Source organism: Panthera onca, chromosome D3, assembly GCF_046562875.1.
Source record: "Panthera onca isolate mPanOnc1 chromosome D3, mPanOnc1 haplotype 2, whole genome shotgun sequence".
NCBI lineage: Eukaryota > Metazoa > Chordata > Mammalia > Carnivora > Felidae > Panthera > Panthera onca.
Genome location: NC_138350.1, coordinates 14,572,214 through 14,587,435, shown reverse-complemented (window position 1 = coordinate 14,587,435; position 15,222 = coordinate 14,572,214). Strand labels below are relative to the sequence as shown.

The following is a 15,222-nucleotide window of genomic DNA, read 5'->3' as shown; positions in this document are numbered from 1 at the left end:
TGAGCATCAGACTCATTTCTGCAAGTGACAAGAACAGGTACGAACCCGACCCTATGCCTCTCTCCCTTGCTTAAAATCTGCAAACTCCCTACACTCTCTGTGTTGGGCTGAATTGTGTCTCCCTCAAAATTCACATGTTGAAGTCCCAACCCCCCAGGACCTCAGAATGACCGTATTTGGAGATAAGGCTTTTGAAGTGGTGATTATGTTAGAATGGGGCCCTAAGTTAGGGTGGGCCCTAATCCAGTGGTGTTCCTATAAGAAGAGGAAATTTGGACGCACAGAGAGACACCAGTGACGCACATGCTTGAAGGATAGACCATGTGAGGATGCAGGGAGAAGGAGGCCTCCGAAGAAACCGACCCTCTGCTAACACCTTGATCTTGGACTTCTGACCTCTGGAATGATGAGAAAATAAATTTCTACTGCTTAAGCTGCCCGGTCTGTAGCATTTTGTTTTGGCGGCCCTGGCAAACTAACGCACCGTCATCTGTGAGACCCCTATCCACCTCGCTGGCCTTGAGTCTCCCCTCTTCTGTCATCTGCAGCTTGGTGGAATTCTGCTCCATTGCTCAGGCTCACCCCTCTCTCACTTGGTGCTGCCTGAGTTAAAATCCCAGCTTTGCCACCTACCAGCTATGTGCTCTCGGTTAAATTACTTAACTTTCCTGGGCCTCACTTTCCTCATCTATAAAATGGCAGGAATTGCTAGAGTGAGAGTGAGGAGAGGTGGCAGGGACTGTTCTCTGCTCTGATATATCTTCCTCTTCCTCCTCCTTCTCTGTCCTCTCCATCAGGAAGCCTTCCTTGATTTCTCTAGGTCTGGGTTAGCCTGTCTCCAAGCATCCTAAAGTATCCCATCTCTATAGCATATCTTTTTGCCCCTACATTCCCAGTCCTTGCTCTAACTACCTGTTTACTTGTCTCTCTAGCCCACGAGCCTACAAGCCACAGAGTCTTGTCCGCTGCAGGTTACTGCTGTTGACTAAGGTCATCCTTATAACAACCGTGTGAGGAAGGTACTATTAGTATCCTTATTCGGCAGATAAGGAAACTGAGGCCATATAACTTGTCCAAATTCGAAACAGCCAGCCAATGGCAGAGTTTGAATCTTAGCCCAGACAGTCTGGCTTCTGAATCTGTGCCTCATCCATGATATTCGTGCTGTCTCTTGTTACCGGGGAGAGCCCTCCCTTTTCACCAGGATAAGGGTTTCATCCAATGGGTCTGGACCTTATTCTGTATTTACAAAATGTGCCTCTCAAAAACCTGCACAAGGTATTTATATAGAGCAGCTTTATTCAATTGCCAAAACTTGGAAAGAACCAAGATGCCCTTTAGCAGGTGGAGGGATACATCATCTGTGGTACATACATCCGGACAGTAGAATATTCAGCACTAAAAAGAAATGAGCCATCCAGCCATGAAAAGACATGAAGAGACCTCAAATGCATATCACTAAGTGAAAGAAGCCCATCTGAAAAGGCTACATAGTCTGTGATTCCAACTGTATGACGTTCTTGGAAAGGCAAAACTATGGAGACCGTGAAAAGGTCAGCAGTTGCTAAGGGTCACGCGGAGCACAGAGGATTTTTAGGGCAATGAGAATACTCTGTGTGACACTACAGTGGTGTATACATGTCATTCATTACACATCATCTGTCCAAACCAACAGAATGTGCAACACGGAGGGAACCCTAATGTAAACTGAGGACTTTGTTGAGGATGATGTCCAAGTAGGTTCATAGGCTGTAACAACTGTACCCCTCCGGTGAGGGATGTTGATTAATGGGGGAAGCTGAGCACGGATTGGGGAGGCATTATAGTGGGGATCTCTGTATCTTCTTTTCACTTCTGCTCTGAACCTAAGACTGCTCTAACTATGTATATATATATAATATTGTATATATATTTAATATATAATATATTAAAGTCTTAATGAAGACTTATATAATAAAGTCTTAATGAAGAAAAAAAGTGCCTCAAACCTGATGATTGTTCATCTAACATGTGGTAAAATCAACTGGAAAGAAGAAACAGAAAGAAAAAGGGTCCCCAGAAACATATTTGATAACAAGTCAGTACTTCCTCATAATGACTGTGTATCAGGTCATAACACACTATCTTGGATTTTATCGACTTAAAAGAGAGGCCATTTATTTTCTTAAATGCGGGATACAATAGACAAAAACACTGGACAGGGGAGCACAAAGACTGCTTCTAAAATCCCTGCGTTCAGAACTCCAGATGAGCACACTCAGATAGCCCACTCTATCGAAACAGTTCCACCACCCAGAATACGAGTGGGCGAAACGTGCCTGAGAAGAGAACAACGTTTGGTGCTTTTCCTAAGAGAAATCAGAATATGTCTACAAAGCCATTTCAAGCACTCCATGCTGACTGCCAAGGACAAACCTGGACAGGTGACAGGCACTGCTCTTGCTGAACAGTTGCTTACAGAAGGCTGTGAGGGGCAGCCCATCATCCCAGAGAGGAAAGGAGGAGCTCTTTCTCATTCCTAGAGACCATTCCCCGCACCTTTTTATACGTAAAGATCAAGTCTCCCTTGACATGATTGAATTGATCCCCATACAGCCAATTCAGAATATTCAGCCAGCTTTGGGATCAGCTACTTTGGGTGGAAGGGACTCAGCCGGCTCTGATCCACATTGGCTGATGTGACAACTGAGGATTTGAGAACTGATCAGGCACGCCGTGCCCTGATGCCTTTGGGTACACTGATTACAAAAAAGCCCCTCTCTATATCTACACACTTTCCGGCGTGACTTTGCATCTTCCCCATCAAGAGGTGGAATCTTTCCCCCAGTCCTTGTATCCTTGATGCTATGGCCAATAGAATGTTGTGGATGTGTCATTGTATCCATTCTGAGCCTAAGCCTCAAGAGACTTTGGTGCTCAGGCTCCTGTTTTTGGAACCTGTCCCGACTGCCTGGGCTAGCCTGCTGCATGATGAGAGACATGTGGCCCAGTCACTCTTGTCACCTTGGCAAATAGTCAACCATAGACCTGCGCATGAGGCCACCCTAGATGGCTGCCCTCCTGCTCACCCTTCATCTGGGCACACGCATGCACAAACCTGGCCAGGATCAACCAAACCAACCTGGACCAGCAGAACCACCCAACTGACTTGTAGACTGTGAGCAACGAAAAAATGGTTACTGTTTTAAGCAACTCCATTTTGAGGTGTTCAGTAATATAGCCATAAATTACTGATACAGTCATCAAATGCAGCCAGAGCCTTTTAACAGCCAAGGAGAAGAAGAGGACAGCATTAGCAAACTGTGGCCAGTAGGGCTACTGTCTCTTTGCAAATAAAACTTTATTGGAACACAGCCACAGCTTTGCATGAAAGCTGCAATGGCAAAGTTAAGTCGTTGCGAGAGAGACCGTCTGGTCTGAAAAGTCTAAAATGTTAGTGTCTGTCCCTTTAGGACAAAGTCTGCTGATCCCTGGTAAAGAGTTTAATAGAAACCGACAGTAAGTACTGTGATGATAGTAATATTCATCATCCTGGCCTAACGAACTTGGTATAAAGATCTGATTTAGGAGTGAGGAGGTCAGAATTCCTGTTGTAAGAATTTTGGCAGGTTCTGCCCCTCTCTGGGCTTCAGTTTCCTTATCTGGCATTGAAAGGAGATGATTAAGAAACTCTCCAGTTACTTCCAAGGTTGATATAAGCCTCAGTTTGTTCAGACCAAATGAATTGAGGGTGGGGCCCAGAAATATCCATTTTCTTTAAAAAAAATTTTTTTTTTAAGTTTACTTATTTGAGAGAGGGAGAGCAAAGAGAGAGAGAATCCCCAAGTAGTCTCCACACTATCGGCACAGAGCCCAATGTAGGGCTTGAGCTCAAAAACCGTGAGATGATGACCTGAGCTGAAATCAAGAGTCAGACGCTTAACCGACTGAGCCCCCAGAAATAGGTATTTTCCAGACATCACCCGCACCTCCATCCCCAGAGGATTCACATGCAAATGAAATCTTTAGAACCACTGATCTACACCATTCTGTTTCAGAAGGTTTGTCCATGGGACAGATGGGCAGAAGCACGTTTCCAAGGGATGCGATGAGAAATTACAAAGCCTATTCCTGCAAGGAGATGTTTTAAGAACACAAGTTTAGGTTTCCAGTTGGAATGTGCTTGAACAAATAAGTCTATCAAGAATCCAATCATAATATCAATCAAAGGGAAGTCGGAGGAAAGTTGAGAGTGGGCTCATCAAAAGCTGGAATATTGGGGAGAGATGATGATGATGGTGGTGGTGGTGATGGTGGTGGTGGTGGTGATGATGGTGATGGTGATGATGGTGGTGGTGGTGGTGATGATGGTGGTGATGGTGATGATGGTGGTGGTGGTGATGGTGGTGGTGGTGGTGATGATGGTGATGGTGATGATGGTGGTGATGGTGATGATGGTGGTGATGGTGATGATGATAGTGATGGTGATGATGATGGTGATGGTGATGATGGTGGTGGTGGTGGGTGGTGATGGTGGCATCTTCCACCCATAAACTAAGTGCTCTTATTAATGATTTTATTTTTTTCCTGCCATCTCATGGTATGATTTCTCTCTTGCGTTGTTTTATTCTTCGGGTACGAGACCTGGCTCTCCAAACATATCATGAGCTCCCCAAAGGCAAGGCTTTGAGATACACTTTCTGTGTAGTGCATGGTAATGTGTGTTTGGGCTGTGAAGTCAGACAGACGTGGCTTAAAAGTCCAGCCCAGTGACATGCTGAGCTCTGTGACCTTGGGCAGAGGAGCACACCTCTCAGCTGCTTTGTCATCTGCAGAGAGGGGATAGTAATACACCTGCACAATAGGGCCGCTGAGAGAACTGAGTGAGATCTGCCTGCAGAGCAGTTGGTAATGCCGTGATCACTATGCACACGGTAGGGACTTAATAAATATTTGACAGATAAGCAGACAGAGGAGTCTGCAATCCATTGCACCATTTTCATTGCCCTGAAGCAGTGGGTCTTAATGTGGGGGAGTGGTGAAGAGGGTAGACATGATTTTGCCCCCAGGGGACATTTGTTAACGCCTGGAGACATTTTTGGTTGTCACAACTCCAGGGTGGGGCGCTACTGGTATCCAGTGGGTAGAGGCTAGGGATGCTGCCAAACGCCTTGCGATACACAGGTCAGTCCTTCACTACAAAGAATTATTCGTCCTCAAAGGTCAGTAGTGCCAAGGTCGAGAAACCCTGCCCTGGAATCAAAAGCTTCTGTCTTTGTGCCCCAAATCTTCCGGTTGAAAAGTGCTAACTAGCAAAAGAGAAAAACATGGGTTTGTAATTCTTTGGAATTGACACAAGGGGAAGAAGATGCCGAGGTTTTAGGAAGCCACGGTGTTCTTTGGAGGGTTGATGAGCCCCTGTTATACCATGCAGTGATGAGTTCATGCCTCGGGTCAGGAGACAACAGGTGCTTCTCTGGGAAATAGCTCCTTGAGTTTTGGGGGAAACGCATCCCCTGAGCCCGGGCTGAGATGTTGTTGCACGCGCTCATTGAGAGCTACAGACAGATTTTATCAGGCTTTGCAAACTATTTGACATTAGAGCGTCTGGCTCGGTGAGGAATGGAATGGCTCATTCCCAGCGGATTTGCCACTTAGCTCTAAAGCAACACGTCTGCTTTCTGTTATTTCTTCGCGTCAGATAGCGTCGCTGGCTCCAGGCTCTATGTCCCTTTCAGGAGGACAAAGGACGAGCTCAGCAGCCTCCGATGCATTGTTGGCTCTTTGAGCCGTTGGCTTGAACTGAAAAGCTAGCAAGGCAGATGAGCCAGAGGAGGGACTACTTACACGTGAGCCTCGGGTAGCGAGGACGAGATGATGCAGCTGTGCACGGGGGTGAATGGGCGAAGTACGACTCCAGCGCCCATCTTCCTAACCTTGGCTTGGTCGTATGTGCTGAAGGAGAAGCGGAAAGAGAAACAGAGTGAGCAGTGAGCAGTCGTTTTAAACACCTCCTTCTCTTGCCAGCGGTTATTTGGCAGATATGATCAGACACCTACTATGGGCCGGCTCGAGAGATGAGGCCTCTAGAAGCAGCCCATGAACACATCATAGGAAAACCCCTGCTCTTGTGGAGCGCATATTCTGGTGGAGGAGCAAAGAGAATAAATAAGTAGGGAAATGGTACGGTATATTAATATAGATCAGGGGTGGGACATGTTTTCTTCTGTTTTTAAAAAAAATCCGAAGCAGGCTCCAGGCTCTGAGCCGTCGGCACAGAGCCCAATACGGGACTCGAACCCACGAACCATGAGATCATGACCTGAGCCGAAGTTGGACGCTTCACCGACTGAGCCGCCCAGGCGCCCTGGGACATGTTTTCTTAAATAGGGCCAAATATTTATGACTTTGTCAGACATGTGGTCTGTGTCACAACTACTTAGTAGAATGAAAGCAGCCATTGACATATGTAAACAATATGCAGATGGCAGTGTTCCAATAAAACTTTATCTATAAAACCTGCCTTAGGGCTGGATGTGGCCCCTGGGCTAGAGCTTGCTAACCCTCCCTCCCCTGCGGGGCTAAATAGTGAGACGTGCTGTGGGGAATAAAAAACAGAGAAGAGGGTTCAGAAGGGCTGGGAATTACAATTTTAAATAGGGCGATGAGGGAAGGTTTGACATTTGATATCTGCAGAGCACAAGGGAGTGAGCCATTCAATGATGTCTTGGGGCAGCACATTTTAGACAGAAGAAACAGCAGGTACAAATGTCCTGTGGTGGGATTGTGTTTCAGAGCCGGCAGGGAGGGGAAGGGGAGGAGGGGGGGAGAGAATAGGGGCCTTGCAGCTAGTCTTGCAGGGGACTTGGGCCTTTTCTCTAAATGAGAAGGAGAGTAAAGGATTTTGAGCCAAGAGAAGATGTGTCTGACTTGTGTTCAGAAAGGATCCTTCTGGCTGCTATTTTGAGAATGATCTGTGGAGGGGGGCGGGTGGAGGGCAAGGCCAGAGGCAAGGAGACCAGTTAGGGGTATTGCATAATTCCAGCCTGAGAGAGGAAGGTGACTTCAGCCTGGCCATGGGGATGATGAGAAGTGGAAATGAAGGCATGAGACACAGCCAAGGAACTGCCTGGAGTTAGTGTTTCCTGTTTCTGGTCCTTTCCTTAAAGAGGCTTCATCCAGCTCTACAGACTGCTGACTAATTGGTTGGTTGAAGCAGCCATGAAGTGTGGGGGATCTCAAACTTTAGAAGCGGGCACAAGTGTGCCCCTAAAGATGAGCCACAACCAGGCATACCTCTGCGGCCACCAGGCTGGCTGCTATGGGAAACCAGAGCCTCATGCTGTGCCCCCACAGAGAATATGGAAGCTTCCTCCCAAGCCAAACACCATCTGGGGATAGGGGAGGAGGGGGCTTGCTTAGAGAAGGGAGAAATAGCCCAGACAGGCAGTTCATCTTTGAAACCACTGGACATTTACCTGAAAAAGGCTCTTTCAAAAGGAAACATTAAATTACATTTAATACCATATTAGATTTTTTTTCTCCACCATCATAGAGCAAATTATTTCATTTATGTAAAATAGTTTTTTTTTCTAGCAAGGCTGAGTCATAGGTTTTTATTTCTTTTTGCCTGTGACCAAATCTAGCCAATAGACACATTTTAACAAGCCTGTGTGTGTGTGTGTGTGTGTGTGTGTGTGTGTGTGTGTGTGTGTGTGCGCGTGTGTGTGTGTCTGAATCAATTGTATTTTAACATTGGGAAATTTCACATTAAAATGGAAACGTTTTGGCTCTGAAAACTTGCAGGTTGTTGCCACTCTGGGTCCCTGTTCTGGCTGGCAAGAGTCAGGTGGCACGCAAGATCAAGGTTGCTGCCTGCTTTACCCTCAGTGTGGGCTTCTCAGTGGGTTGCCTGCTTCTTGTTCCTTGTCTGCCTTATTGCTTCCCAGGATGTGCAAGTTCCCTTAGGGCCTTTCAGTTTCTGAGCCTCAGTCTAAGTCCCTCCATTGATTGAATCATTGATGGGTTCCCTGGTTTATTCATTTCTACCCGGATTTATTGAACATCTCTTTGCTGGAGGCTTGTGGACACAGCAATGAATGAGACAGACCAGCCTCTCCCCTCTGAAGCTTAGAGTCTAGGGACAGAAATGGGCTTGACCAAACACGCAGTTGTGATAAGGCTGAGTAGGAAGAGTATATGGTTCTTTGACAGCACAAAATAGGGAGTTGGGCTGAAACGGAGCCAGGGAATACTCGTTGGAGGAAGTTGTGGCCATTTAGAACCACATACCCCAAGTTCTTTGACTCTCTTCCAAGGCAAAGATGGCCGTACGTATCCTTCCCCTGGAATCTTGGTTTTGTGAGTGGTTGAGCTAACAGAACATGTCAAAAAGAAACGGGTGTGATGCCATTTCTGGGTTCAGGCTCTAGGAGCGCAGCTTTTCCTTCTCATGTCTCAGGATGCTCACTGTTAGCACCCAGCCGTGGCCACGCTGTGAGGAAGCTGACAGCCTATGAAGAGATTCATAGGGAGAGGAGCCATGGCTGCTGGGTCTCAACCCCGGCTGAGCACAGCTGACAGCCAGCTCTAAGTTGTGGCCCATGTGGATGCGCCATGTTGGAAATGGACCCTTCAAGCTGCCGTGGTTAGTCATGGTAGAGATAGTCTTTCCCCCACTTGCCCAGATCAAGCAGCAGATTTGTCAGCAAAGTAAGTGTTTGTTGTCTTGAGTTCTTTTCTTTTTTTAATTTTTTAAAATGTTTTTACTTATTTTGAAAGAGAGAGAGAGAGGAAGAGAGAAAGAGTGTGCAAGCAGGGAAGGGCAGAGGGAGAGGGAGAGAAAGAATCCTGAGCAGGCTCTGAGCGTCAGCACAAGCCCGACATGAGGCTCAGACTCACAGACCATGAGATCAAGACCTGAGCTGAAATGAAGAGTCAGAGGCTTAACCCACTGAGCCATCCAGGCACCCCTGTTGTCTTGAGTTGTTAAGTTTGGGAATGGTTGTTCACAGCAGCAGTAACTGGAACAAAAGTAAACAATCAGAAGGTTGAATGGGAATTAGGTAGGTGAATGGGATGGGGGAAAGCCCTCCTCTGGGGGGCATATCATGAGGGGGAAGGTAGGGGAGTTTGTGTGGCTGGGGCTGAGGGAGAAAGACAGGACTGGCCCATCCAGAGTCTTGTAGCCCCCTGCCCAGACTTTGATCTTTATCCTGTGAGGAATGGCAGCCATCCGAGGGTTTTGAGCTGAGAGCAATTTATGTCTTGAAAAAATCCCTCTGGTTTAGTGTGTGTGGTGGGGGGGGGGGGGGGGGAATGAGGCGGAAGGGGGCAGAGGAGGTGGAGTGGGGACACACGTTAGGAATTTACTTACTCCTGAGAATTCGAGGACAACCCTGGGGTCACAGAGTTAACTAAAAAAATAGGACCGGAATCCAGGTCCCCTGATTTCCACTTCCATGAGCTCTTGATTCAGCCCTAGAGCTGAGGAAACCACAAATACATTGGCTTGCCCAGTTTTACTGGCTCAGTCATGTCCCCCAGTGGTTTAGATTACATAGAAATTAACCCAACTGTTACAGTCCTTAATCTCTGGTTTTCTGTCGCCTCTCAACCACAATAACAAGGCAAATTCTACCCGTTGTTTTTTTCACCTTTTCAGCTGAATTTGCAACTGAAAAACGAGGTCATTGAGCGCAGTGGGAAAGACTGCTAGCAGGCAGAAATCTTTCGGGACGTGCTTGATTTCCTTTTTCCCTTTGCCGACTTTGTCAGACTTAAAACTTTTGTCTGAAAGAACTGATCCTATGGTCTTGGATCCAGGGAGGGGAGGGGGGAATAATCTCTCCTGCTTTTATAATGCACAAGATCAAATACCTCGTTAAAAAAGTATTTTAAACGAACACTTGTCTTTTTGATACTCCTGTGATTGGAATTATATTTATAGCACCTGGCTCTTAGATGAGAGATGCTTTCTAGCCTGCCTGGAAATTAAGATTTTTAGCCATAAATCTGAGGATTTTAGGTAATTGAGGCCCACAGAGATCAAAGTCACCTTATTGCATAATAATAGCTAGCAGTTACTGAGGGAGTCTCCTTTACCAGGCTCTGTTCTAAGCAGTTTCCTTCAGTCCTGAATAACCAGCCTGGGAGTTTGGTACCATTCATAAGGGTGAAGGAGGCTCAGAGAGGTACGGTGACTTACCCAAAGTTAAATAGTCGTATGGGGGAGTCCTGTGCTCTTAACCACTACCCTGTACTGGTATGGAGAATCCCAGTGCTATTTTATAACCCCTGCTTCCCCACCTGCATTTGATGGCTACACTGCAGTCATGGCCTCCAGTTTTATTTTAATAACCAGACTTGTGCAGCTCATAGAATCCACCAGATAAGACACAGCGAGACCGATGTCTGTGAGAAGGATGATCTCATGCATATTTAAACTTATTAAACTTTAAATAAACCATGTCTCACACACTGAAACATGGATGGGAGAAGAGACAATTGTGTTCTATGACCATGGATTAAAACCCCATCCAAACAAGGGAGACGTGGCAACAGAACTATTTAAATAGCTGCAGGAGAATCTTTAAAAGACTCCTCTCCCCCTTCCCCAGTGCCTGTTCCTGTGCCCATTCATCTGAGTGCAGCTTGTTCAAAAAAAAAAAAGCCATGAGTTCATTCCTTCTCTGTCTGTCAGGGAAAGCCTGCCAGCTGGCTAGTATCACTGGGAGTACCAGACTCTAAGCACCATCAGGCTCAGGGAAGGTAGACTTTGCACTAAGCTCTTGGAACCCTCGTGGAAAGAGTAAGAACCCCCTTACTGGTTGAGTAACCTTCTGTCTATCATGTGCCCCTGTCCCGTGAGGATCCTTCATTGGTAGCCCGGTGGGTGGCTGGATGCGGGTGGCTCAGGCCATGACTTGCTTGCCTTTTTTTTTTTTTTTTTTTTCACTCTGAAGATAATGTTGCTGACTTTGTCAAAAGATGACACCATCAACACCTTCCTTTTTCAGCCCTGGCCTTCCTAATCAGAAATGCTGGCCACTGGCAGTTCTGGTGAGCTGATACTGCTGTGTCTAACCATGTCTCTTTCTATTCAGCATTAAAAATCCTGCTCATGAATCATACTTCCGGGGATTCTATACAGTCTCTCTTTTCACCCCCTAACCAGGAGGGGATGGACATTGTGAGACAATAGAAGCCATATATACTGGTCTCTGCCCCTGGCTTCTGGGGCAGTAGCACTAGGAAGATCTTTTGTTCTAATATTTGGTCTTAGACTCTGGTTCTTGACACAGAACTTCTAAATCCTTTGGAATTTCCTGCGTGGTCGGAATGTCTTTTGTTCTAATGAGGCAACTCTTGGTGGGCTCCTGGATAGTTTCAGGATGAGGGCTGGTCGCCAGAAAGACCAGGCCATCGCTTTTAGAAGCCTGGAACTTTTAGCCCCACTCCCCATCCTGCAGGAAAGGGGAGAGGGGCTGGCGATTGAGTTAATGATAGATCATGACTACGTAGTGAAGCCGCCATAAAAATCCCAAAAGTTCTGGCTTGGTGAGTACATCCGCATTACAGGAAGGTGGCACTCCTCAACTCCAGGGGGACAGAAGCTCTTGATTTGGGACACTTCCAGGCCTCACCCTCTTTATTTATTTACCTCTCCGTCTGGCCGTTCACCTGCATCCTTTATTATATAAGTAATTGGTAAATGTAAGTCAGTGTTTCTCTGAGTTCTGTGAGCCACTCTATGAAGTGATCACACCCGAGGAGGGGGGTCATGGGAACCCTGATTTATAGCCAGTCAGAAGTACAAGTGACAGCATGGGGCTTGCGATGTGGGGACAGTCTTGTGGGACCGAGCCCTTAACCTGGGGGATCTGATGCTACCTCCTGGTAGATAGCGTTAGAATTGGGTTGGATGGTAGGATACCCAGCTGGTGTCACGGAGAATTGCTTGGTGTGGGAAGAAACCCCACACATCTGGTGTCAGAAGTGTTGTGAGTGTGGTCATGGCATTACAGTAAAGGGGAAACATGGCAGGAGTGTTTTTCCTTCACGGGCACTTCGGTGTGCATCCTCATGGTGCTTTGTTGTGCTCCTACCAAATGTGGTAGGGACTGTCCCTTAATCCTTTTCATATCTCAGTGCCCCCAGAGGCCCTGCACGTAGTAGGTCTTCAATATATAATGATCGGTTGTGCAGTGAGAAGGGGCCTGGATCAAAGTAGCCTTCTCACCACCAAACTTACTTTCCAATTGGCCAAGATGAAGGTCCAAGAATATCCTGCACTAAAGGGCCATTGATTCCTCACTGAAGATCTTGGAGGGAAACAGAGAAATGGATTTACGTCTCACACTATGAGGCAGAACCTCATGAAAATCTCCATTAGATGTCTCTGTTCTCGAGGGTCCTGGGTGGCTCAGTTGGTTAAGTGTCCAACTTCAGCTCAGGTAGTGATCTCACATGGATTCGAGCCCTGCTTTGGGCTCTGTGCTGACAGCTCAGAGCCTGGAACCTGCTTCGCATCTGTGTCTCCTCTCTCTCTGCCCCTCCCTGTTCATGCTCTGTGTCTCTTTCCAAAAAATAAACATAAAAAAAATTTATAGACATCTCTGTTCTCTCCTAGTGGTGGCTGCCTTTTCTCTTTTCTGTCCCCTAAAAGGTCCATTCTGCCTCTTAGGTGAAGCACTTCTGCTCTTTCTCTGTATCTACATACTCCCTTAAATACTCCCTGCTCCCCTTAAAAAGACTTCTCTTTGGGATGCCCACTCCTTAAAAGGCATGGCATGGGGATGATAAATCATAAATATTTTATCTCATCTTAGAATGGATAAGTGAGTTACTAAATGAATGCACAAATGGCAGGCTAGCTTATTTGGATCGACCCTTAGGGTAAAAATAATCAAGAACATTGGACAAAATAGCAAAAAAAAAGAAAAAAAAGCAAAGAGCTGACACCAAGTGGGAATCTTTGAGCCAAAATGAAAGCCAGAGATATAAGCAAGCATGGGTGCTAACTTGGTGTTAACGACATTTACCAATTTAGAAAAGGTTAACTTTTCCTTCTAAAATAGCACGCAAGGGGATGCCTGGGTGGCTCAGTCGGTTGAGCATAGGACTCTTGATTACAGTTCAGGTTTATGATCCCAGGGTCTTGGGGTGGAGCCCTCTGTGGGGCTCCGTGCCCAGTGTGGAACCTGCCTAAGATTCTCTCTCCCCTGCTCACTCTGTTTTTCCCTCTCTAAAATAAAGTAAAGTAAAGTAAAATAAATAAAATAAAAAATTTAATTTAATTAAAAAAAAAAAGCACACAGGGCAAGGAGGAGAGAAACCATAGCCCAGGGTCTGCACAAATGAGGCGTCAAAGAAAAGGCCCTTCTTACAATAAGCTGGGATTCCCAAGGGCTGCACTTTCAGGAAAGAGTATCTACAAATGTACCAGCCTCTCATAGTCCTGCACTCGGGGTTTGTATCTATCACCTGGAACCTTGAGCTTTAAGGAGACCCCCGACCATTAGCATTCTGGGAAGTGAAACAAGCCAGATGCAGAAAAGTCACACATTGTAGGATTTCACTGATAGGACCCTTGTTTTTGAGAAGCACATATTGGTACTTCTCTGAGTTAACACTGCAAAGAACAAAATTTGGGACATGTTGCAGAGGAGAGGGGGTATCTGCTGTGGATTCCATTTGCTCTGCAACCTGGCAATTTGGGTCCCTGAAGCCCTAGCACAGTGGCTCTCAACCTCGGCTCCACGTTGGAATCATCTTGGGGAACTTTAAATGTTCATTTATTTTTGAGAGAGAAAGAGACAGACAGAGCACGAGCAGGGGAGGGGCCGAGAGAGAGGGAGACACAGAATCCGAAGCAGGTTCCAGACTCTGAGCCGTCAGCACAGAGCCCAACATGGGGCTTGAACTCACAAGCTGTGAGATCATGACTTGAGCTAAAGCCAAGCGTTCAACCAGCTGAGCCACCCAGCACCCCCATTTTGGGTAACTTTAAAAAATACTTTGTCCAGGTAAAACCCCCAGAGATTCTGACATAATTGGTATGGGAAGCACCCTGGGCATTGCTATTTTGTGCTCTCTCACTGCATCCTTGAGATGTGGTGAGCTTAGGGTCCTCCTACTCTGCTGTCTTTCCCTGGGCATTGGTATTTTAAAAACTGCCCAGGCAATTCTAATGTGTAGCCAAGGTTGAGACCACTACTGCTCTAATAGGACAATGGCTCCGGGGGCAGTCCGTTTCTACCACATATTTCCTTTCTGCCTGCCTCAGCACCTCCTTTCTATCCTGATTTGTGCCTCATTCAGTCTGCACAAGCTATGTATCCCAGGAGTGTGTCCATGCAGAATGGCGCAGCCTAGGAATTTTGGTGTCACTCAAAAATTGGGACTCAAGGATGCTTTCTAACTTATGACCTTAGTCACAGGGGAACTAGGTGAGCACTTCTAAATTTTTGTCCTAATCTGTAAAAAGGGGGTAATAATAGCACCTATATAAGGAATGTTTTGAAATTTAGATGAGAAGATATGTATAAAGCACATAGTAGACACTCATAATTATTGTTGTGGTTGTCACTGTCATCATCACTGTTGCTATTATCAATGTGAATGTACATTTCATAATGGGCCAGTCTGTTGATGGTCCTCTCCCAACCAGAGAAAGACCTTTTTTTATGGAAGGAGGGGGCTACTGTATTCAACAAACCAACAAACATTTCTTGTGCACCTGTTTTGGGTAGACACTGAGCTAGGATTTGGGGATACAGCTGAAGGGCTAGAATAGAGATATTGACGTGGGTTAAGGTGAACCAGCACACAAACACCTTACAGGAACCCTGAGTCCAAATGAGATCTGGAGGGGGTTGGGCTGAAATCCAGGAAGTATCAGGAAAGGGTAGCATTTAAGCTGGGCTTTAATGATAAGTAGAACTTCAGTTGGAAGAAGATGTGGGGAAGGGTATTTAAGGCCCAAGGAACAGCATGGGGAAGGGCCTAGAGGTAAGGGCAAGCCTGGTAAAGAGAGGGAAAGAAGCATATTTGGGGACCAGCAAGAGTTCTTGTATAGCTCTTGGCATCAGACGCGAGGACAGATATCTGTAGTAGAAGATGCTCCATTGGGTCCCAGAAGGTGAGGCTGACAGGCAGGTTGGAGCGGACTAAAAGAAACGGTCAGACGCCACACCCCAAGATGGGGCTTCCAGTCTGAGACGGCTGCCATCCCTCAGCCCA

At 46.4% G+C, this 15,222-nt stretch overlaps 1 protein-coding gene across 3 annotated transcripts in view; it reads right to left on the bottom strand.

The window, feature by feature from the left end:
* The window catches only part of CCDC60 (coiled-coil domain containing 60), a 162,776-nt gene that overhangs the window by 39,023 nt on the left and 108,531 nt on the right, over window positions 1-15,222 (bottom strand). For all 3 annotated transcript variants that reach the window (XM_078435730.2, XM_078435728.2, XM_078435729.2), the window contains one exon: window positions 5,827-5,934. In XM_078435730.2, coding sequence (XP_078291856.2) covers window positions 5,827-5,934 — 108 coding nt within the window. The remainder of the gene's footprint in view (window positions 1-5,826; window positions 5,935-15,222) is intronic.